This window comes from Lissotriton vulgaris, chromosome 2_1, assembly GCF_964263255.1.
Source record: "Lissotriton vulgaris chromosome 2_1, aLisVul1.2, whole genome shotgun sequence".
Lineage (NCBI taxonomy): Eukaryota > Metazoa > Chordata > Amphibia > Caudata > Salamandridae > Lissotriton > Lissotriton vulgaris.
This window is the reverse complement of record NC_141687.1, coordinates 1,539,318,964-1,539,344,950: the sequence shown is the minus strand read 5'-3', so window position 1 is coordinate 1,539,344,950 and position 25,987 is coordinate 1,539,318,964. Positions and strand designations below refer to the sequence as shown.

Below are 25,987 nucleotides of genomic sequence, written 5' to 3'. Positions count from 1 at the left end.
GTATTTGTTATCAAACACCTCGAATTAATAAACCCGCACTCATCCCAGTGATGAACAAGTTACTTACCTTCAGAAAAGATGTGTCTGTAAGAGACATATATTAGTTATCGATTCCTCACCTTAGAATTACCCCCATGCGTCAGACTGGATCAGGAGAATTTTTCTTCAGCAGTACCCCTGCGCGTCGGAAGGTGGCGTCGGTCGACTCTGCGTTAGTCGTTGGCGTCATGGTTGCCGTAATGACGTTGCGGTATCTACCTAAACGTCACCCCTGTGTGCTGACGTCAGTTCTTTACACAACATTCCAAAAGTTTAGTAAAAAATTGACTACGAGTACTGCTCTTCTCGGATCTGCGCTTGCTGGCGCGGAGAAAAGAAGAACCGACGTCAGCGCGGGAGGGCGGCGTCTAAGTACTCCGACGACATCATCCCGGTGATCACTACGGCGACGCACGCGGAGCCGCAGATGACACCTGCCGACGCGCAGGGGTACTGCTACGCAAACTTTCTGGATCCAGTCTGACGCCTAGGGATATTCTAAGGTAAGAAATCTAACACTAACCTGTTTCTTTCAGATTTCCAGATCAGCTTGATGATCCAGACGTTCATCTTGACCAGCGAGTTCCAGATCACCATGATGACTTCTCTGAACACAGGAGTGCTTAGTTCCAAACTACTGCTATCAATAAACCCACACAGATGCTAGTGTCGGATTTATTGAAATGTGTACTCCCAGAGCACCTCCGAGGTGCCCCAGAAACACTACCAACTGTGGTGTCATAACAGAATGGCTTTAGGCAGCTTGTTAAACCAGACAGGTTTCTGGACCCCTGGGTCAAGTGCCCGTTCTCGCTGGGACCAGAAACAAAGCACATCCCTGGCAGTAGTGTCACTCCCAGGAGGAGCACAGTGCTCAACAGGGAAGGTTCAAAGGCCTGCTGCCTTTGTACTGCGATCCCCAGACTCTGCTGCTATCAGAAGATGGCAGCTCCTGGTTTAAAACCCCACTTTGTGCGGAAAACCGGAGGGAAAAACTAGGAAGAAAACAAGTTACTTACCTGTAATTTTGGTTCCCCAGTATTGGTAACTTTCATAGATTCCCATGCTTTTGTATCATTCCCGTCGTCGGAATGGAGTCTCGGTAACAAAATAACATAGCATTAGGTACAAAAGAGAAAGAAAAAGGCCTAGGCCTCATTCCCTTTTGTATCATATCCGCCTCTTTTTGTAAAAGAGACCAAACTTAGGCATCAGCCAATCAGTACAGCCTCAACCCATATAACCCTCCTGAAGGAACCTCAGATTTTCGCAGCCGTTGTGTAACAGTCACCATATCTGCTGGGAGGTGGGTGGGCGCATGGGAATCTATGAAAGTTACCAATACTGGGGAACCAAAGTTACAGGTAAGTAACTTGTTTTCTTGCCCCAGTATTGGAACTTTCATAGATTCCCATGCTTTTGTATTACAGTAGTAAGCAGTAAGCAAAAAAAAAAAAAAAAAAAAATGGTAGCATAAATATACCTTGTAACAACCAGCAATGCATGAAGATACAAAATGTGCAGAATAAGGAAGGTGGGATAGAAAGGAAAGCTCACCAATCAGTGGAAGAGGCTCCTCAGTACTGCCTGGCCCAGAACCGTGTCTTCCTGTTTGAAGGAGTCCAATCAGTAATGCTTCGTAAAGGTGTGCACGCTGCTCCAAGTCGCAGCCCTGCAAATGTCTTTGATGGGCACTCCTGCAAAGAGAGCTGTTGAAGAAGCCACTGATCTTGTAGAATGCGCTCTAACTTTGCTGGTCAGTGACTTACCCGCTGCAGTATGGCAATGTAGAATGGCACTTGTAATCCACCTCGCAATACCTTGCTTTGATATAGGGAGACTTTTGGAAGGACCACCAAAAGCAATGAACAATTGGGAGGGTTTACGGAATCCCTTGGTGCGATCCAAATAAAATTTTAAGCACTGTTGTATATCCAGAGAATGCAATGATCTTTCCGCTGGTGTAGTAGGGTGAGGAAAGAAAGCTTTAAGAATAACCGGCTCATTTAAGTGGAAGTCTGAGGGCACCTTGGGTAATGAATTTCGGGTTCGTTCTCAAGATTACTGTATTTCTTTTGAACTGGAGAAACAGCTCTTGGATCGTAAGAGCCTGCAACTCCCCAATGCGTCTTGCAGATGTGAGAGCAAGAAGGAGAGCCAATTTCCAAGAAAGGAATTTCATGTCCGCTCGATGTATTGGTTCAAATGGGCCCTTCATGAGTTGAGTGAGGACCAAATTCAATTGCCAAGTAGGAGGCGGAGGCCTCACCGATGGGTAGACACAGAACAACCCTATGAGAAATTGTTTCACTATCCTGTAAGACCAAAGAGAAGGTCCAGACTCAGAACGCCTGTATCTAGAAACTGCTGCCAAATTAACTTTAATGGACAAATGGGCCAGCCCCGTCTTAGCAAAGGACAAAAGATAAGGCAGAAGTTGATGAGGTTTTGAAGAAAAAGGGTCAACCCCTTCCTTTCTGCACCAAATACAAAATCTCTTCCATTTGAGACGGTAAGTCTTGTTCGTGGAATGGGCTCTAGCCTGGGAGAGAACTTCTTTTATTTCATTAGAGATAGGAAGATTCATAAATTGTCGCTGCTCAGGAGCCATGCTGTCAGGTGCAAAGACTGATCCGGATGCCAAATTTGTCCTTCGGACATTGTGAGAAGGTCTGGAATGGTTCTCAAGAGAAGAGGAGGAGCCAGCGACAACAGATGGAGTTCCGTGAACCAGAACTGTCTCGGCCAAGCAAGGACTACCAAAATCATCCTGCATGGTTCCACTTTTATCTTCCTGATGAGTCTCGGGATCAGTGTAATGGGGGGAAAGGCGTAGACAAAGGTCCTTGACCAAGCTATCCAAAGAGCATTCCCCAATGATCCTCGGTGGTGAAGCCTGCTTGCATAAGACCGGCATTTCTTGTTGGTCGGTGTGGAAAATAGATCTATTATAGGTTTGCCCCACTGTTGAAAGATCTCGTCCAGAATCCGTTGGTTCAGTTCCCACTCGTGACTGATCGAGGATAATCTGCTTAGTCTGTCTGCGCTCTCATTTTAAAACCCCTGGTTGGTGTTCTGCCTGCAGAGGTATCTCGTGAAGGATCGCCCATTCCCAGATTTCTTGAGCTTCCTGAGATAATGGGAGAGATCTGGTTCCTCCTTCTTTGTTGACGTAATGCATGGCCGTGGTGTTGTCTGTTCAGATGAAGACCTTTGAACCTCTTAGGCGAGGGAGAAAAGCTTGAAGAGCCAGTTTGATTGCTCTGAGCTCCAAGAGATTGATGTGGAGCCGACGGTTCTGTGGAGACCAAGGTCCACTGACATGCAGGTCCTGCAGCACTGCTCCCCAACCATCCAACAACGCATCCGCCGTCCCCACCGGAGGAGATGGATCTCTAACGAAGGATAGACCTTGGGACAAGTTTTCCTGCTTTGTCCACCACAAGGCCGCTTTTTTCATTGCCAAGGTGATGGTCACCTTGTCGTCTAACGACCCATTGGATGTCCAGCTGCTCCAGAAGAGGACGCAACCTCAATCTGCAGTGTGGAATTAGAGGAATGCATGATGAAATCACCCCCACAAGAGATTTGTAGCGGCGTACTGAAAGACACCTTTTTTTTTGTAAGTCTAGCGCCATGGTCTGGCGTTTTACTTGCCTCTCCAAGGTTGGGAAAACTTTCTTGAGATCCGAGTTCAAGATGGGTCCCTGGAAGCGTGCTGTCCTGGACGGACCAGAGAAGACTTCTCTTTGTTTAAGGTGAGACCTAAATTCTGAAACAGGTTGGTACATGCCTCGACCGCATCCCTCGCGGCCTCCCTGGACGGAGCCTTCAGTAACCAATCGTCCAGGTAAGGAAAACCTGAAAGTGATTCTTCCGTAGAAACGCTGCTACTGGTGCCAGCACCTTCGTGAATATTCTCGGGGCTGAACGAAGACCAAAGGGTAAAACCCTGAATTGAAAGTGGCTCTTGGCTACTGTAAATCGTAGAAACCTTCTGTGTGCTGGGTGAATCGGAACATGAAAGTACGTATCTTCGAGATCGAGCATGGCCATGAAATCCCCCGGGTTGATTAGATGTAGAATGTCTTTGAAGAGAGACCATCCGGAAAGACAGGGAGATGAGATAGGTGTTGAGCTCCCCGAGATCTAAAATGGGGCGCCATTTCTCTAGCGTCTTCCTTACCAGGAAGAACCTGGAATAGAGTCCTTCTCTTTGAGCGAAGGGGACCGACTCTACAGCACCCTTCAGTAGCATTTGATGAACTTCGAGCCGCAGAAGACGCAGATGTTTTGATGTAATGGCAGCAGGGGGCTTGGATGGAGGGATGTGTGTGAATTCTAAAGTATGGCCCTTTCGAATGATGTTTAGCACCCAACTGTCTGATGTTATCTTCTACCAGTTCTGAAGGTATTGTGACACCCTGCCTCCTACTGATGACCTTTCGGAGGTGGGCACAGTAGGAAGAGCCAGGAGGCCGCTATTGTCTCTTGGACGTATCACGTCCTTAGCGAGCCTGCTTCACTCTGGTATTGGGTCTTGAGAAATTCGAGGACTGGCCCTGCCTTTGTTGATGAGGTTGGCGGTATTGTTGTGAACCTGAGCCATAGGATGAGTACCTTTGCTGTTGATAAGAGCCTCTGTAGTTGGTGATTTTGCCTCTGGAACCTCTAAAATGAGCCTTACGGTACTGAAGCGTACCCAGAGATCTAGCGGTCTTAGTATCTTTTTTAATATCCTGGAGAGTGTAATCTATCAATTTTCCAAATAATGCTTCTTCATCAAAAGGAAGATCCAGGATGTTATTCTGGATTTCAGGTCTAAACCAAGTCGCCTTAAGCCATCCCTGGAGACGAAGGACCGCAGCTCCAGCCAAAGAGCGGAATGCCGTCGTGGCAATGTCCATTGCACAGTCAATGATTTCCATTGATGTAACCTCACCTTCTTGCAAAACTTTTATAGCCTCCGTTTTTGCCTCTGGAGGAAGTTGCTCCAAGTACGGCGAAACATCACATCATAGTTGGCGATCGCATCTCCCCAATATCGCCAAGGCATTAGCTGCCCGCACTAGTAGACTCGCCATGGAAGACATTTTTTTCCGGCGTTATCTAACCTCCTGCCCTCTTTATCCGGAGGAGTTGTCAATGGAGCTGAGGGGTTACGTGACTTTCTCTGCGCCACTTGAGAAATAACAGAGTCCGGTCTCGGATGTCCAGTCAGACGCCGGACCATCTTCAGGCGCTTTGTATTTCTTGTCGAGGCTCGGTCGCACAGGGACCACCGTCACTGGATTTTTCATTGCTTTAAGGTCCTCATCCCAAAGATGCTGGACAATAGGGATAGATCTTGTTGTCTTATAAGGCTCTTTAAAATCGTATAAGAAACATTCTGTGGCAACCGAGGGCATAGATAGTTTGAATCTCCCAGACGCTCTCTCCATTAGCTTATGAAATCCCCCTATATCAGCTGGCGGGGAGTCAATCGGATTCGGACAGGGAGATGCTGGGTCCAGGATGACATTCATCCCATTTGGTATCTTGATCAGTCCTGTCATCAAAATGTTGATCCTCATCAGAGGAATCATCATTGGTGTTCACTGGAATCGAAGACTCCTGTAGAACCGGTGTCTGTGGCTGAGAGGATTCCTGGGCAGCCAATGCTGGAGTCGCAGGGACAGGCATGGCTTGAGCAATTGGAACAGCAGCAGGTTGTGAACACCTAGACTTATAAACCTGTAGCATACTGTGACGGTCCTGTAAGAGACGATGGTACCGACACCATGTCTTGTCTCGAGTACTGTTGCGGTTGGGCAGAATGATGATCATAACCACATTCCTGGTTGTACTCTCCGTCAGAATCCGTCTCTTGGCATTTAACCAGAAGCTGGAATTCAAACAGTATTGTTAGATTTCGAGTTAGTGAAGCCTTTACCTGCTGAAGTCCAAAGTTGCGGATTGAGCCCGTCTGTCTCCTAGGAGATTCTGAACAGGAGCAAGCAGCTTCGAACTCCCTGGCCAGCAAACCTTGTCTGAGGTTGCTGGGACCTTATATGGTGTGCTGGTGGTTGGCACATGTGTACATTGATTGGTGTTTCTATTGGGTTAGGGTTAATGTCCTCATTGGGTTCTCTGTCTGTGATTCAATCATTGCAGGGTTGGGACTAGGGCTAGGGTTCGGATTTCTATTGGAAGTAGGGACTAGGGCTTCCTATGTTATTGGTTGTTGGGAGTAGGGTGGGACTAGGGCTAGGGTTAGACCTTTAATTGGAAGTAGCTCTTTAGGGCTTCTGGTGTGATTGGTTGTTGGACCAGTTGTGGGACTTAGAGTAGGGTTATGCTTTCTATTGGAAGTAGGGACTAGGGCTACCTGTACCATTGGCTGCTTGGACTTGGGTTGGGACTAGAGGTAGGGCTAAGGCCTTTATTGGACGTAGAGATCAGGGTTTTTGACATGATTGGGTGCTTGGACTAGGGTTAAGATTGGCTGCAAGGTCCTGGTCTCCTATTGGTTCTAGATGTTAGGGCTAGTGTTGTGATTGGATAGTGTTAGGGCTAGGGTTCCCATTGGCGGAAGGGGTCACCTGATTACTAGGGCTACAAAAAAGGTCAGGCTTAGGGCGTCTCAGCCCGACCAGTCTCGAAGGGTGGAGAGGACAAGGGTAGTTGCCTGTTTGGGCCTGTTCGGGCCTGTTCGAGACTGGTCGGGACTAGGGCCAGAAATGCTGCCCTTTTTCTCATTTAACAATACCCAGCCCACACCATCCACAACCACAAACAGAGCAACACACTCACACCAAATATACACCACGCACAAAACTATGCACAGATTAATGTACCAGCATGCACCACCAACCCAACCAAACCACATCTACACACCCTATTATCCCAACTACCACACATATCCACCATCACCCACAAACAGTACACAACTATCCTATACCACTAACCATTACACTCATTACCAACACAACGCCAAACACCATAAATAACTACATCCCACTCAGACACACTCTCCCTGCTGTAATTACACCTAACAGTCCATCTTTTTATCACTAACAAATATATAATGATCCTTCCATCAGTTGACTTAAAAAAATCCTTCACTCTTTTATCCCTCCACTATCCTTTTTCTATCAAAATTAACAGACTAACATGTTCACTTCTCAAATTCCATATTTAACTATACTAATATACTGCCCAAATAACTGAATAACATATCTACTACTCAAATTACTTCATATTTATACTATACTAATTTTCAACACTAATCCTTTATGGGTTCCAGAGTGGTGTGCTACTCGCCAAAAAAGCGCTTCAACACCTACCAGGGGTAACAAGTGCTATATGAATTCAAATCTTTCTTCCCCTTTTATCCATCCGCTATCCTTCTCACTCCAAGTAACAGACTAATATCCACCACTAAAATTACCTCCTATTTCACCATATTAATTCACCACTAATCTTTTATAGGCTCCCTGAATAGCATGCGTCAACAAGCGAGCGATAAATAAATACAAACCTTTGTCCTACTCTATCCTTCTAAATCCAAACAACTGACTAACCTATCCACCACTTAAAATGTACTTGCATGTTTCACTGTACTAATTCAACACGAATTCTCTGTGGGTCCCGGAGTAGCGTGCTAGCCACCAAAAAAGCGCCTTGACGCCTCGTCAGGGGTAGTAAGTGCTATATAAATGCAATTACAATACAATACAATACAATCCTCTGATTCATCCTCATCCTCCTCTAAAAGTAGAGCTGGAGGCAAGGGGGTAACTCTCCTAGGAGAGGTCATGTCCGGTGTAATCCTGGTCATTGAAATTGTAATATTGTAATTCTTTTCTCCGATGATAAAATAGTCGACGATCCCGTGCTGTTAATACTGCCGTCGTCGGCCTCGTCGAGGGAACAGTCGTCGCCGCCGAAACACTCGACGACGAGATGGGTGTCGTCGATGCAGTCGGCGACGAGACAGTCGACGCTCCTGTCGTCGTCAATGTGGTCGTCGTGGAAGCCCTCGACGACGACACTGTCGTCGTCACCACCGTCGACGAACACTTAGTTGTTGTCGTCGACATCTTCGTCAACGTTGCTGTCGTCGTCGACACCCCAACTGGGCCTTGGCTCTCAGACTTTCTAGGGGTCTTTTTTGAGGCCTTAGAAGGATGCTTCACAGAGGGAGAAGGGGAACCCCTACCCTTTTTGACTGACCTTCCAGCTGATGACGCTGAAGAAGAGTCCTCATCACTGGAGACTGTGACCTTTTTGGACTTCAACTTCTGGAGCCATGTAAGAAGCCTACCCTCACGATCCCAGAGGGTCTTGGATGAAAAGGTGCGGCAGATCTTGCAGTCCGCAGCCTTATGATCAGGATAGAGGCATGCGATGCAGTCATTATGCTTATCCTCAACAAATAGCCTTTTCTTGCCACAGGTGGAACATGGCTTGAAAAGGACCTTCTTTTCTTTATCTGACATCCTGGAATGAACAGCTAACAACTTGTAGAGAAATCCTGAAGAAAAAACTACTGAAAGAGTAGAGATTGAGAAGAGCTCAAAGGAGACTCCCTAAGCACAACGTGCAGTAGAAAATCAGAGGCTCTGAGGTTCCTTCAGGAGGGTTCTATGGGGTGAGGCTCTTCTGATTGGCTGACGCCTAAGTTTGGTCTCTTTTACAAAAAGAGGCGGATATGATACAAAAGGGAATGAGGCCTAGGCCTTTTTCTTTCTCTTTTGTACCTACTGCTATGTTATTTTGTTACTGAGACTCCCATTCCGACGACGGGGAATGATACAAAAGCATCTATGGAAGTTCCAATTCTGGGGCAAGAGAAGAGGTGTACCCGCCTCTGCCAATTCCACTCTTACCGTGTAGGAGGTGAGATGAAGCACATCTTTCAGGCACCACCATCTTGAAGATTGAGGGACTCCTAAATCAGGACTAAGACTATGCCTCCTACCACAGGAGGGTGGCTTAATTGAGGATAGAGACTCCACAGGTAACATGTACATTGGCCCTACTTGTCACTCCTTTAAAATGCCCCTACATCTAGTATTTAGGTGGCTAACCTAAGAAGGATGAAGAAGACGCCATGCAGAGAAGACTGACACCACCCACTGATTTGGCCCAAGCCCTACCTGCCTGTCTGCAGCTTCAAAGACCCTGCAAACAGAACAACGCCTGTCCTCCAACCAGCGACCTCCACAACTCCTGAGAGGACTACCAACCTTTGAGAAAGGCCAGAACTACGGAGGACAGTGGCTTGGTCTACAAGAAACCAATCCAAAGGGATCTGGTTCCCTCCGGCTCTCTTGACCGATCTGCACCAGACGCCTCGGGCCTGTGTCCAGGTGGCCCAGCGATCCACAAAATGTTCCCCAGCAATCCTGCATACAAGTACAGCGTTGGCTGACCCTTTTGGACTTCATGACAACACCTACAACAGTAGTCATTGGTTAATGGCTGCATCTTCGTAGAAACTACTCCTGCAAAGAAAATTACTTTAGAGAAGCCTTTATTTTAAGGGACAAATTGGTGGCCAGAGGCTACCCGAAAAAATGGCTAAGAATTCTCTTAAACATGCGTGGTATTGCCAGCAAGAAGAATTACTTTCCCCTAAGGAAAGACCCCTGTTGAAAAATTGATATGCGTAACCACCTTCTGCACTCAAACAAACAAGATCCGTAATTTTATTTCAAAGAATTGGTACCGGATTGAAAACATAGATCCCTCACTACACGTCCTGATGTTTTCTTCCAAGCGCGGCAAACATATCAAAGACCGTTTGGTTCACTTGTCTACACAATGCTCCAATATCTCCAAACCGAGAACATTAGAAACAGCATGAGCCTTAAAGGGTCATTTTCTTTGTGGGAATTGCATTGCTTGTACCTTTTGTTTTGATACTAAAGTATTTGAATACACAACAATGTTAATTATGAACTTAATTTTGTATCAAACAGCAATTCACGAAATGTAATATATCGTGTCTAGTGCCCCTGTGGATTGCCTGACATTGGCCAAACTTCACAGCCTACATTAGCCAAGATTTGTCAACACCGAAGCAGAATAAGGTGCACTGTACCTAATGCACCATTAGTGACCAATTTAATTGACAAAACACATACAGTTGATAACCTAAAATGGCTGGTGATTGACATGGCTGCGATCCTAGAAAGAGGAGCCAATATCAAACACATTCTACAAAAGATGGAAAGTAAATGGATGGAACGGAGTAATTCTATTGACCGAGGCCTGAAGTACTCAGAAGAATGGCTTAGCTTTGTGACAACTCTTACAAACTGTAATGGATGTGGTTTACTGTCAGCCCTAGCATAATGCTGTATGTGTATAATTCTCCTGATATATGTACTTTGAACATATTGCACTTACTGCTATCATGTCATTTTACTCTGTGCTATTATAAACCTCCTTTGTGTATCTGCATGCATATATCCTTTTATATGTAGAGCTAAGAGGGACTTTTTGATACCCTGTAACAGACTCCTTACTCCTACGTCATAGTTAAGGATCTCCTTGATGCACCTACATGTACATTTCCTTTTATCTCAGTCCTATTTAGAGATAGAGACCTTTTTATTTCCAGTAGCTCCACACCCCACTCGGTCCCCCAATCATGCCTTTCTGATAGTCATATTCTCAGAGACGCACGATAGCTCATGCTGGTCTTCCATAGTACTGTCTTGACACTCAGATTAGACGTGCTTCGCTCTGCAAATCGTTTCATGCTATAACTAGCGAGGGGAAGATGCGCTGCGTACATAATGCATTCGCTACTGAAGGCTGACCCTGGAGGTCCTCCAGATTACGTGACTGTGAGAAAGTGCCCTCTTTCTGCTGATGTGCTTTGACTGAGTGTGCCCTGGGCTCCTGCTAATGTTTTTTCCCTAACACTGCCAAAACCGAATTGGCATCTCCGGCCACATGTCAGGCCCTGGTAAATGGTACCACAGGATGCCAGGGCACTGTGCCCAGGGAAGACCTCAAAGGGCTTCCCTTGTCCATGCCTACAACCCACTGTCCTGGCATAGATCAGTCACCCCTATAGCTGTGTGCACTATATCAGTGGTGAGGGTAGAGGTGCATTAGCCCGGTACCCCTACAGTGTCAAGTCCATTCTTAGACATTGTAAGTGCAGTGCTGCCATTAAGAGTGCTGGGAGTTTGTCATTCCAAACTCCACAGCACCATAATGGCTACACTGAAAACGGCGAAGTTTGGTATAAAACGTCTCAGCACATTAAACCCACACTGAGGCCAGCGTGGGATTTCATGAATGAATGCAAACAGAGGGCATGTTAGAGACGCCCTCTGAAAAACACCTGTCACTAGTGTCCAGGCTGAGTGGCTGTTTTCAGCTGCCACCACCAGACATGTTTTTGGACCCCTGGGTCGAGAACCTGCTGCTTTCGGGGGCCTGAAACAATGCACATCCTGGGACCAGGTGCAGAATCTCCTCCCCCAGGATGGGCAGGGTTCATGAAGGGGAAGCTTCAAAGGCTTGCCGCCTTTGTGAGTTTCCCCAGGCCACTTGCTGCTTTCAGCAACTGGTCCCAACTGGTTCTGACCCCCACCTTGTGCAGGAGAACTGGCGGGAAAGACAAGTGAGGAAGAGAGGTGTGCCCACTTCTACCAACTCCACCCCTCAGGTGGGGGAGGCGAGGGGAAGCACAACTCTCAGTCCTCGCCATCTTGCAGATGAGGGGGACCCAGCCAACCAGGGATAGGCCTATGCCCCCTCCCACTGGAGGGTGGCATAATAGGGGGACCCATTGGTCCATAACCTTTTTTACCTACCTGTAATGCCCCTAAATCTAGTATTTAGGTGCACCCCTGAACCTTGCTTCCTCAGACAAGAACCTGCAAGAAGAAAAGAAGAAGGACTGAACAGCGGTAATTAAGCTAACAAGGAGGACACCCACTGACTTGGCCCTAGCCCTACTGGCCTGTACCCACCTCGAACCTGCTCCAGTGAAATACTGGTGTGTCCTGCAGTCAGCAACTTCAACAACCCCGGAGAACCTACCTGCCTTCAATCCCAAAAACGATGTCTCCTGTGAACATCGGATTTGTTCAAACAGACTCCAGTTCTGCAAGGATCCACAGGTCTGCACCACTCTGCACCCAAAGCCCACGGCCCGAGTTTGAGTGGCCCAACACCAACAGGAGGTCTCCCCGGTAATCCTGACCAGAGATCCGGTGACCCCTACCTGCCTCTAGCCGACGCTTGCAGTCTCAAACCATAAATGTCCCCCCAACCGAGACCAGGAGCTGGTAAGAAGATCCGACCATAAAAGGCACCCCTGCACCTGACGCCCCACGGCCTTGGATGGCCCAACCAACGGTGCCTAACCAACCCCCAACATACCAACTTACTTCTCCAAGTGGTGATCGCACCCAGAAGACTTTTGTCCCCGAGCCTGCAGTGCTTTTACAAACCAGAGACTCCCCATTGAAAGCTACAAGGCTCCTGATGCCAAAACAGCACTCCGCACCCACAGTGCCGCTGAGTGTGCATTTTTTTTGCTGGCCTAAACCACCATTTGCCCTGAACTTAAGTCCAGGAGCTTTGCGCCCCCACAACCCAGTGGCTTTCTCATCAGCAGCCACCAACCGGAGGCCCCCTATCGCCCATTGGATAACATTGGGCCTCAGCACTCTGCACCCGGCCACCCTAGTGCAGCTGATAGTGTGACAAGAGTGCATCCTTGATCCCGGGGGCCCCCCCGGGTCTAACCCCAGAACACCAAATCCCACAACTAAGTACCTACCTTTAAACCGATAACACTATTTTTCTCCAAAGGATAACCATTGACTGTTTTTCTATGAAAAGTTTTTAAGCGTGAAGTTGGAAAACTTAAAGAAATCTTTAAAATTGTATTAACTAACAATAATGATTTTACTTACCTGTTTACAGGAAATTTCCCAGTGTAGTATCCAGCTATACTACACTGTGTAATAAAAATAATCTCAAAATAATTTACCAGTAATTTTACTAAAAAGCCTAGATAAAGTATATGTACTGTATTTCCAACGCATTGTATTCGCAGTACCAGTACTGTAATCCAAACATAGTGCATATACAATTACAATTGAAACGCTTTACAAACTGCATTACTACTTAAAGTATTTACTGCTTACTTGTGCCAGGCTTGCTTGGTTATAGAAAATAACATAACTAAAAGAATATTTTTATACAAAAACAATTGGTCTGAATTTCAGTCTTTGTGAATTCCTTTGCTGACTGAGTGTGTACAACAAATGCTTAACACGCTCCTCTGATAAAGCCTTACTGCTTGACCACACTACCACAAATAGAGTGAGGTACTATCTGCTTTACCTCTGCCTACCTTTTGGGGTCCACTGGACTCTGTGCATACTATACCTCACTTTGGTATAGTATATACAGAGCCAGCTTCCTACAGTGGCACAGTCACTCAATCCTGTGACATGCAGCAGACTTCAACACTTCCCGGATTCGTTTCTATCCAAGGCGCACACAGCACCCAACGACACAATCCTGTTAGGATGTGTGCATAGAGGTCGGAATCATATTTGGGCCATTCTCTGTCATTTTAGCATGAATGCTCACATCGATTCCTTGTATCTCAACCAGCAGCAGTTGGAGGTACAGATCGCTTGGCTCCACTGCTCTCCATTCATAGTGTGGTCTACCATGACATGCTTCTACTTTCAGCAAGATTTATCCCCGCCACTTCCCCTCACTGGGGTAAGTCCCAACATTATTTGAACGGATCACAATCTAAGTGATCGTTTTCCAGATTCTAATTTCATGTCTCTTTTTTCTAAGTGCCCGGCTGTGCTTTAGATGTTCATCATTGTAAGGTCCTGGAGAGACCCCCCCCCCGCCCCCTCCCCCCCATTAACAGTGGGGTCGAAACGTCATCAACTTGCAAAAAAACGGACTATTTCCAGTTTTTGTAAAAAAAGTGTTGAGTCATTATTGTTTATTTATAGTTGTTGTTTCCTTGTATTAAGAAAAACACGTTGTATGCCACATTTTTGTCACTCAAAAGCCTGTTGGTTCTAATTTCACTTGGGACACTGAGCACTCCTTTTATAGGGGTTTTCAAAATACAGATATGATTCTGCGGTACCAGTATTTGATTTCCTGACTGCATTTTTGTATGACCGTCTCTTATAAACTCCTTTACTAGCATTATTAGCCATTGTGCTTGATTATTATCGAATATGTTTGTTTTTTCTGAGTAGGCCTTTGAGAAAAGACTAGAACTCAACAAGACAGTGGCTCTGTCCACATGAAACTAACTCAAAGGACTCTTGAGGCCTCCGCATCCGCGATCATTGACCGAACTGCACCAGATATCCACGGGCCAAATGATCCAGAAATGGTTCCCCAGCAATTTTGAGTTCAGCATTGGACCCCTCCTTCTGGACTCCACAATGACACCTGCAGTATAAATTGAAAGACTCCCCGTGACTGGCTCCTGTAACAGAACCCAGCCGTCAAAGGACACACCTACATCCGAAGTCCCTGGGCCTTGAGCAGCTTGACTTACTGTGTCCCTGGGGCCTACAACATCACAACTTACCTGTGCTGTTGCTGGTGTTCCTTGAATAGCCTGTTTTGAAATCTAAGTTTCTCCATTCACATGCATTGGGTGCCCGCCCCGAGTGTTGGCACCCAGCCGCCTCTGTTCGGCTGGTGGTGTATGTTTGATGCTGCCTTGTGGCCCTTATGCGCTTGTTGTAACCTTCTAAGTTTCTGCCCTGCAACCGGTCTACTTACTTGCAAGCAGTGCATCTTCAATCACCCCCAGTTTCCGTTGGGTAACATTGGGCCTGATCTTCCAACTCTGACCTCTGCACCTAGCCGCCAATGAGCGGCTGGTGGGGCAGTGTTTGTGATGACCTGAACCATGCCCTCTGCTGACCCTGCAACCCTAAAACTCGATTTGTAAGTTGCTTAATTACCTGTAAAACCGCATTATTGTTTTCCTCAATAGGTTAACATTCCAAAGATTGAAAATTGCAAGAAGTGTCCACTTTTGAAACTGAAAACAATTTCTATTTAAAAACGTACTAACTTTTTGAGAAGATATTGGTCTTAAAATAAATCTGGAGCAAAGCTTATTTTTATGAAATTGGTGTGGATCATTTTTTTGTCATGTGTCATTTATTGGTCTTTGCGTGCACAACAAAAGTCTTGCACTCCTCTGTGCAAGGCCTAAGGCTTCTTTCCCACACTACCACAAAGAGAGCACTTTGGGTGAGCATTGAGCCCTGTACACTTCTGGGGGAATCTCTTGGCTCTGGGCATGGTATAACCACCTCATGGTATACCATAAAGAGAGTCAGCCTCCTACACCGCATAGCCACACATGACTGGCCTCAACAACGAAATGACGTGGAGTGAACTTGACCACTGACTGACACACTTTGATGTGCCCTATTAATGGTGCTTGCCATATACCTGACCTCCACAGCTATCTTCACAACCCAAAACTTTCTCTAGGGGTCCTCCTGAGTACGGATCTTTATTATAAGGCCCTCTCTTTATTCACTACCACCTCCCTATGCAGACATCTATCTGCATTTATATGGAACATTTGTCACTCCCAACCATTATGGTGACTTCTTGACTACTTTTTATTAGTGCTTGTTTTGGACCCCTTCTCTATTGGAGGCCCCACAGTCTGTCTGTGGACTTCACCATGGGAGGTTGTACACTCTTGGTAAGGCTCTCTTCTCGGATATTGACTGTTCACTCCCTCACACTGGCTTCTCTGAGACGTTAGTCAAGTGAGAAATGTCAGAGTGGGATAAATAGCAAACTGTCTGCCTCGACTAGTGAGACTTTCTGCATTTCATTTACACCATTGTGCTATGTGAGCCGCTTGCAACATTCTGCACCGGCTCACTACTTTAGCTTTAAGCTTTGGATACATTCCCACCACACTCCTCCCCAAGATGGCAGTCCATTAAGGACACCATTTAGATACTTGTCAGGGGCCAAATATGCACCCCTTTTTCTTTTTTCATTACCTTCTCTTGTGCAGGCAGACCTGGCCCATCCTGATTCGGCTGCCATTACCAACTTACAACAGATGGCGGTCTGTTTGGGACATTGCTTTTGATAGATACTGCAGGCCAAACACACGCCCCCACTTTCTATCTTTATTACTTTCATTTGTGCGGGCATTCAGCTTTGACCCCTGTTGTCACCACTTTGTGAGCTGTAAAGGATCATTGTCTTCAATACAGCCATACTTCGTTTTAACTCATGACAAGTGAACCTGATGATTGAAAAACAACCATTTTTAAACCCTTGTCACCAATCTACACACAGTGCACCTCCACACACACTTCATCAGGGCTTCTTATCTTCATGGAAAGAGCGCCCCCCACCGAGGGCCCACTGGTCACTGCAGCGCCAGCCCTACGAGGAGCTTCCCTATGATGAAGCATGACACCCATCTGGGTGTGTGAGGGCTCTTGCTTCTGATCAAACATATCCCCTCAATTTGCTTGATTATGGTCTGCAGACCTACTGATTCGCTCTTTCCTTTCCTCTAGACTGTACATGAACTGCATACTTCTTGTGAATACATATACACTTGGGGACCTTAAAATGCATTCCTAGCCCCGCTTGGATTCTTGTCAAATAATGTTCCATATGATCCTGTCCCCTCAAATGACTGGCTTTGAACCCATCTTCAAAATAAATTTTAAAATAAGCTGCAAACAACATTATTTTGGATCACCCAGAGCTGGATAATGGCGTCAGGCAATTTGTCTGTGGACTGCTGAGCCCAGAGAAGAGCAGCCAAGACATGTTCCAGTAGAGCTTCTTCAAACAGGAGCAAAGGCTCTCTCAATGAAGTAAAATACAGGATTTCATCAAAATGATAGACTTTGGACACACTTTAGAGTAAAGCTTCTGCAAATCCACACACTACTTTGGTAAAACGAGATGCTTTTTCTATCGGGCTCCAGAGGAGTAAGGAAGGTCCCCTTCTGGAGAGCAAGAAAGGACTTTTTATAAGTCAGGTTTAAGTGTGTGAACGTTCATTATTCACCATGGCTATGGAGTCTGCAACAGAGTCAAATAACTCCTCCATTTAGGCAAAATTCGGGGCCCTAAGAAGAGACTGTTCTTTAGAGCAAGTTCTGATCTTCTCTTGGTTTAGCCACATAATATCAGTCTAAAATGGTGCCATCAGTAACATAGCACTGTAACCGGCTATGGGGATGGCGCAGGACAGGCAGTGGCGTTGGCAATGTAGTCTGCTGCATCTTTTTAGATGCAGAGTCTGCAGCCTGTGAAGTGTGTCAGTATTTATATGCAAAACAAATCAGTGAATACGGAAAACTGGGATCCTTAATTATAAAGAAAATCGACAGATACAGCAAATTACCCCCCTATCTGCACATGTGTATGACATTAACAGCAGTTATCTGCAAGATATCAAGAAAAAAAAATCTTCCTTACTTTGTATATTCTGACCAGCCAGTGTTCTGTGGTGTATGCTTCCTCTAGTACATCAAGCTCGAAGTCTTTGTTTCCAATCTCCGCATTTCTTACTCTGTCATACCCTGGTGGTCTTTCTACAAAAATTAAAAAGTTAAAATTAAACCAAAATTAGCCCAGAAATTAGACAAAAAGAAAGACATGACAAACTGGAAACAGGACAAGTCTACAGGCACTCACAAACTCATGATGAGTTACTCTTCTAGTTAGTATGTTAATCAGTACAACAGTCCTGTTTATTAATTCTTCTTATAGCTTGTGCGACAGAAAACGTGGCACAAACTTTTAAAAGCAAGAAGATGGACAATGCATACCCCTACGTATTCCTGGCCTGCCGCATCAAACCCATTATGTATTTCACCATACAAGCCAAAATAAATCCGGTAAAAGTAGAGGTCTTAATTGCTAAAAAAAGTTATGGCAGGAAATACTTAGGCGTTGGAGTAAGATTAATCTGGCAGAGTATCAATTATCAAGGGGAGTAATTTGTACTTGCTCTTTGTTTGCCCATCTTCTGAAGTTCTCTCAAGAACCGATTACAAAGCACAGATAGGTAAAGTGATAGTGAACACTTTGGGTAGATACAAAATTAAGCCAGGCCAAATTTACAGTACCGCCTAAGAGCAGGATGATGTAAACCCACATCAGCAGAAGAGGAAGAAAGCCGTGGAACTGCGACAGCAACAGGGCTTCCCAGAAAATATAAATCTCTGGATTGTTACAGATTTTGTTCTCTGCATTGAAGAAGCAGGCAAGAGTCTCTAGTGTGAATGAAACTGTTGAAAAATGTGGCAGCATCTGTGACGGCTGCACAAATAACATGACTACATTTGTCCTTCACTGGGAACCAAACACCCAATTGTAGTGCCTGACTCTCAGAGGGTAGGGTTGCAGAGCAGTGTGCGGCTTACTCAAGGGAGGTGGTGTGGGCTAGTAATCGCCATTTGCAGGGGCGCAGAAATAACACTAAATAATCGATTGTCCAGTCTGTACTTTGCTTTATAAACGTAAGAGTACATTTATGAAACACACACACTACTCAATACTATGCACCAAATTACAAATATACATAAGCTGTTGGAATTACTTTGTGACATTGCATAACATCACCACCCCTCTAACAGGGGGGGGGTGGGGTCTAGTACCACCACTCCCAATGCAGTTAGTTGACCATAACCTGGAGTGAGGGCCTTGCGTACTGGCACCATCCCAGTGGCGACCCACCCCATTACCCCCACAAGCATTAACAAGCATTTGCAATGCAATAGGTCTTGCAGCATTAAAGTTTGAGTTTTTGGCATTGTATAGGACAATGTGTTGCATTAAATTTTTAGCAAAGTGTGTCTTGGTGTATAAAGATGATTTGCAAGATGATAGCTGTTGCAAAATATTAAGCAATGTTGGAAATAATATTATATTATAATAATATTGTAAGTTACTGTTGTACTTATAAGCATTTTGGTAGCGCATAGTGATGTTGTGGTGCCCCGAGTGATGCTGTGGTGGTGCAGAGTGATGCTGTGGTGATAGGATAGATAGTGAGGGCGATAGATAGATAGATAGAGGGAGGGCGAAAGATAGATAGAGGGTGAGCGAGAGAGAGATAGCCGGAGAGCGAGAGAGATAGGGATGGAGTGTGGGCGAGGGATGGAGTGTGGGGCGAGGGATGGAGTGTGGGGCGAGGGATAGAGTGTGGGGCGAGGGATGGAGTGTGGGGCGAGGGATGGAGTGTGGGGCGAGGGATGGAGTGTGGGGCGAGGGATGGAGTGTGGGGCGAGGGATGGAGTGTGGGGCGAGGGATGGAGTGTGGGGCGAGGGATGGAGTGTGGGGCGAGGGATGGAGTGTGGGGCGAGGGATGGAGTGTGGGGCGAGGGATGGAGTGTAGGGCGAGACTGTCCCATTGTTCGGGTGCTCGAGGCGAGTTTGGGGGATAGGGAGCAAGATTCTGCCCTGCCAGATAAGACGGCACCTGACTCCGACCGAGGATGTCCCGGCCTCGGACTGAGTTCGACGGGTGTACTGAGGACCCCCTGTTGACAGCCTCTCCACACTGTGCTTTCAGAGAGCAGGGTGGCCAGACAGCATCTGGAGCCGGAGTTCTACCGCCTAGTGCCGCCTGCAGACCACCCGGCGCTGCAGCTGGATTCCTCTTACCAAGCGACCCGGATAAAAGGCGGAGTGGCGCCTGGGACGATCACCCTACTCAGCTCACTGAGCAATATTTGGCTGTGAAAGTCTCTGCCTCGAGAGCACTGACTGTCATATCCACATCTCTGCACACATGTCTTTAAAATATTGAGCTGTGTGACTGGGGTTGGAACGGCCGCCCTGCTTCATGCACACGAGCTCCGCTGAAGCATTAACCCACCGAGTTATCTTACCTGGACCCCCTGCTGCACACAAACACCCACACACAAAAGCACATAGAGGTATACACATAGAAGTACAAAGAGGTATACACACAGAGACACACACACACACACACACACACACACACACAGACACACACACACACACACAGACACAAACACACACCCACACACACACCCACACACACACACACACACACCCCATGCCCCCCCACCCCCCTACAGAGCAACCCTCTATAAGGGTCGTATTGGGACAGAAAAATAGGCCTGGGCAGCAAATTAAAAGTGGCCCCGGTTACCGAATCGGATTGCTAAAAAAGTGTCCTACATTCTGCAGTATTGTACTTGTAAATGCAGGTGGTCGTGTTTTGCAAAGTGTGGGAGACGATGTGCATCTGTGCTTGCTGCAGGAGCCGGCTCCTGTCTTCAGGTCTGTCGCTCCGGCGGACAGACGTTCGGAATCCAGCGGGTCCTCCTGGACCATGGGGGGGGGGATTACGACAGAACTCTCCCCCCCCCACCCCCCACCCACCTGTTCCTGCACATCTGGCCCGGGGATGGGGTACCAGACCACCAGGGCCATCTTCAAGGGGGCGCGACGGTGCCCCCGGCTTGGACCGCCTTCCTTTGGCGGGGCCAGGGTGGGCTCTTGGCACCCAGCTGCCGCCACCTCATCTTCATAACGGGGAGCGTGATGGCACTCCCCGGTAGATCTTCGTCGGCAGGGGCCAGGGTGGGCTCATCTCACGCCTTTGCTTCGGGCCCGGGAATGAGGTCACGGGCCTTCTTTTGGCAGATTTTTGCGGGGCGCGTGACGGCGCACCCAGATTTCGCAGGGGCCCGGGGATGGGATCCCGGGCCCCTCTGGTCAGCTTCACGGGGGGAGCGCAACGGTGACCCCGGCTTGACTTCTCCTTGGGGGCAGCTCCCAAAACCTGACCCACCCCTGGGGCATCTCCGAGACCGGCGGCGGAGCCCCACGCACTTCCTCGTCGGTCTTCTTAGGGGTCAAAGGTCGCCTACCTTCCGTGGGCCATATCTCAGTCCCTGAGGTTCCGATCTGCTCCATTTTCACTTCTTCTTGATCCTGGTGGCGCCCCAGCCACTGGGAGCACTCTCCTTCGCCCTCCGGATCTCCAAGAGGGTGCATTCTGCATGGAGCGGTCTTCACTGGCTCCCTGCGCCAGCCTTTCGCCTGGCTCTCCTCCAGGGCCTCCCTTCTCCCTGCGCAGAGTCCCCTGATCAGCAAACCGGTCCTGGGCTCTTCTTCTGGTGCTGTTAGGGTCCTGGGGGGCAGTCAGGGGGTACCTCCTTCCAACTTGCCGTTGCCAGGCTCCAGCACCTTCCGCCTCAGCAGACGACATCACAGAGAGAGCTTCTCTTCCTGTGCGAGTTCTTTTAAGACTTTGGGGAGGGGGCTGGCAGGAAGTCTCTGTCTCACACAGCGACACATCACTTCCCTGCCCCTGCTCCCTTCTTCATGTCCAGCCTCTGGGTTCATTCAAAATGGCGTCCCCCAGTGCTGCCTTCACCTTGGTTCAGCTTGGTGCCTGGCACCCAGCGACAGCTCCTGATGGATTAGCCTGTAGCTCTACCTATCTTCTCTCCTTGGAGGGAAGATTTTTGCTCTGGGAAGAAAGGTCATTAATCTAACCTGCCAGGACCAGACCCCAGCCAGTGACTCAGAGAAATATGAAATTTTTGGATGACCCAAAAGCAGTACAAATATGACTTTGGACTCTGCAGAATACTTCTTTTCACATCCACTACAGTGGACTTTAGTGTTTGTCTGGAATCTGTAGGCTTTATGGAAGTTACTTTAGCCCATTGGCTCTACATCCCCATAAGGGAAGAATGAAGTGAAAAACACAGTAAAACACACTGACTTTCCCTGGCATGTTTCTTTCCAGTGTATAAAGCCTATTCCATGTCACCACCCAATTCTGCATAAGTCCTGCCACACCATTCATTCTGTAGCTGCTCCTGGACTGCGCACGCTAGGAATCTCCCCTGCGCAACCCCTACATGTGTGCCCACGCATGTACACCTGTGTCTGCATGTAACCAGCTCGGTGTCCCTTACTCCAGCTGCTGTGCAGTGGCCTGGTCAAGCCAGGGGGACACCAGTAAAATCCCCATGCAGTCTCCTTCATTATGAGTTCACTGTGGGTGAGTCCCAGATTATGAGGCACGCCCACAGTAAAAGCCCAACACTTAGGTGATCAAAAAGCAAAAAGTCTGGGCGGACCGTAGTGTCAGAACCACCTTCTAACAGAAACCCATCTGTGTATTGTACCAATACGATTTGGCACAAGCTAAAGGTGTATCACATTATGGGAGAATTTCTGGTGGAGGTGCTTCAATACATTATTTGTTTTAAACCAACATACTAGATTAACATAAAGAGACGAAAATGGCCCAAGAAAAGGAAATTAGTGAATTAAACTGTAGGGACCAGAACTGATGACAGTGTACCACTGCAGGGACATGGGAGTGGAGGAGGGGGGTGGGGTGGGGTACCATAGTATAACTTCTATGGCTGTTGGAGAGGTCAGAGGACCAAATTAACGATATCCCTGAATTTCTTGTGCTGCTGTTTACGTTTTTCACAGGGAAAGCCAGTTCTAAGGGCGCAATGTTAGGATTTGCTTTGTTGAAGGAAGACACGCTAATCGTAAAATCACTGGTCTAGAAACCGAGTCTGGACATACCAAGAAAAGCTGATGGAGAGTATTCAGATATGCGGCCAGACTACTACTTCTGAAAGAATTGGCCGCTGTATCTGCTGTGTGTATACCGTTCCGATTGCTTCAGTGTAGCCATACTGTCCCCAGACTAAAGAACAGTAAGAAACCCCGCCCCCAGGTTTTCTTGCAGTCTAGCTACTTTAAGAAAGGCAATCTCCCAAGGTGCTAAGGAGTAACAGATGTAGAGCATATTGCATTGATAGCTCGGGCTATGCTGCAGAGAACACTTTCCAATCCAAAGCATCCAACAGTTTGAATTCTCCAACAGGCTGGGTGGCAGTAAAGTGTTCTACTTGAAGTTAGCAGATAGAGCCTGAACAAATAAGGCTCTCAGGAAGAGGACGACCTGGTGAGAAAGGAGAGTATAGAGGAGACAGGCAGTGCATCTTATGAGCAGCCTGAGCGGATGATGGAGAAGACATGAGGGGTGGGTTGAGGGGGCGGCCTGGAGTGGGAAGGGGATTTGCACAGTCCTTATTAATAAAATGGGAGGATAGGCTTTGAAGTCCACTCTAAAGAGAGGACTGAGGCTGCTCAAAGTGCATGGGGCTCCTGAAGCTATTGTAAATTAATGAGTTTTTAGTTCCCAGTCTATCAGTGCCTACATTTCATGTCGGCCGCAGTCTGGCACACTGACTTTTCTTCTATATAGTACCTCTGTACACAATAAACTTCTGCGCTGCTTGCAATTTGCTTGAAATAAGCATTACATAATGTACTTCTTTAATTTGATTTAAGGATAATGTTACTTACCAAGTAAGCATCTGTACTTGGCATGCAGAGCTGTAGATTAACATGTTTTGCATACTACTGCCATCTAGTGTTAGTACAGATGTTTGCAAATAGTTTTTCTTCAAAGAAGTCATTCATAGTCATGAGGTAAGGTGACTCCTATTTTTGGTGATAGTGTGCTTAGTAATCGACTCCATTGTTAGATTGTTTTCTCGCAAGAGGGTGAGAATGGAGTAAGTAAGTGTAGTATTGAGATGTCTAGGCATATAAATGTATAATGAACTGCAACAACTACAGGTGCTCGGTTGGGCACATGTGAATCTACAACTCTACATGCCAAGAACAGATACCTACTGGGTAAGTAATATTCGTTCAAGGCATGTGTGCTGTAGATACACATGCTTTGCATAGACTATAAAACAGTATTCCCCCAAAGCGGTGGCTAACCTGTAGCCGTTGCAGTTGTTTGGAATAGTGTTTTAAGTACCGCTTGGCCTACATTAGCTTGTTGGCATGCTAACACATCTACACAATAGTGTTTGGTAAATGGGTGTGGTGTAGACCATGTAGCTGCTTTACATATATCAGCTAGAGGGATGTCACCTAAAATGGCCACAGAAGCCACTATTTTGCAAGGTGAATGCGAACTAGGGGTTATAGTCAAAGTCCTTTTGGCTTTAGCATAGCATGTTTGAATGCATTTAACAATCCATCTAGCAATAACAGGTTTAGAGATAGGATTGCCTTTGTGAGGTGGAGCAAATGCTAAAAATAGCTGTTTTGTTTAACAAACGTTTTTGTTGTATCTCTATAGTACAATAAAGCTCTTTTAGCATGTGAAGAGCGTGTTCTGCTACAGAATCAGGTCGAGCAAAGAAAACTGGTAACTCAACCGATTGATTTATATGAAAAGCAGAATCTATTTTGGGACAGAATTTAAGATTGGTGCAGAGAACTATCCTGTCTTTGTGTAGCTGAAAGGAAGGTTCTTCCAGTGTTAATGCCTGTAGCTCACCAACTCTCCTCAGCGATGTGAGAGCAATGAGGAAAGCGACTTTCCATGAGAGAAACTGTAAAAGGAATTTGTGTAATAGATCAAAAGGTAGGCCGATCAGCCTTGTGAGGACAATGTTGAGATTCCAAACTGGGTCAGGAGAAATCCTTGGTGGTATTACAGTTTTTAAACCTTCCATAAAGGCCTTGATTATTGGAACTCTGATTGGTGACAGCTGCGTACTTACAAAATAGGCAACATCTATTGCTGCAAGGTGCAAACGAATAGAGGTGTAGGCCAGTCCTGTTTGTTGTAAATGTAACAAATAACCAATGTTTTGTATAGAAGCGTCTAAAGGATTGATTTTGTTGTTGTTACAATATACCACAAATCTTTTCCATTTTTCAGCATAGAAAGCTCTGGTGGTAGGCTTTCTTGCTTCTTTCAGAATATTCATATAGTCTGGTGGTAAATTTATGTACCCAAACTCTATGACTTCAGGAACCAAATCTTTAAATTCAGTTGTTTGAGATTTGGATGTCCGATTTCTCCATGGTTCTGTGTGAGAAGACTGGAGTTCATGCATAGGTTTTGATGATGTGGCACTGGTGATCGCTCCAAGAGGGTGGTGTACTATGGTTGACGAGCCAATGTGGGAGCCACCAGAATTAGTGTGAGGGATATTGGCCTGAGCTTCCGAACCACCCATGGAATGAGCGGGAGAGGCGGAAAAGCGTAGGTAAATATCCTTGACCAGTTTCTCCATAGGGCATTGCCCTTTATTTGCATGTGTGGGTACCTGGAGCCGAAGTTTGGACATTTTGCGTTTTCGGCTGCGGCGAATAGGACTATTTGTGTAAAACCCCACTGATGGAAGTAGGGAAGGAGATCTGGGGGTGAAGTTCCAACTCATGAATATGTTGCCTTCCTCTGCTGAGGAGATCAGATCGCCAATTGGATTGTTTACTCCTGAGAGATGTTCTGCCCGGACATAAATGTGATGGATCACCCAATTCCAAATGGCTTGAGCAAGTGTTGACAGTTGGAGAGAGTGTGTCCACCCCCTTGCTTCTGCACATAATACATTGCTGTCATGTTGTCCGTCCGGACTAGGACAGTTTTGGCTAAGAGTCTGAAAATCTGTTAGTGCTAGGAAGACAGGTAAAAGCTCCAGATAGTTGATGTGGAGAGTCTAGATATTGTTGCTCCACAATCCTTGTATTGTGTAATCTTTGAGATGAGCCCCCCAACCTGTTAGAGATGATTCTGCTTTGAGTACGATCTGTGGAACAGGGTCGTAGGAAAGGTCGTCCTGCTGATGAGTTTTGTGGGTTCCACCACTGCAGAGAGCAATGTGTACAGCTGTCCACCAACACTAGATCGGTTAATAGACCCTGTGATTGATTCCACTGACATGCGAAGCACTCTTGTAAGGGGCGCATGTGAAGCCTTGCATAGGGTACAATTGCTATGCAAGACACCATCATTCCCAATAGTTGCATGAACACTCTGGCTGGGTAATGGTTGATTGGGCTGAAACTGTTGAATGGCAGCTTGAATATTGTGTATTC

The 25,987-nt window shown here is 46.7% G+C and overlaps 1 protein-coding gene across 1 annotated transcript in view; it reads right to left on the bottom strand.

Moving 5' to 3' along the window:
• The window catches only part of LOC147732866 (dolichyl-diphosphooligosaccharide--protein glycosyltransferase subunit STT3A-like), a 102,394-nt gene that overhangs the window by 1,513 nt on the left and 74,894 nt on the right, over nt 1-25,987 (bottom strand). Inside the window, 1 exon segment of the mRNA XM_086957407.1 lies at nt 17,536-17,651. Within this exon segment, the coding sequence (XP_086813533.1) occupies nt 17,536-17,651 (116 nt within the window).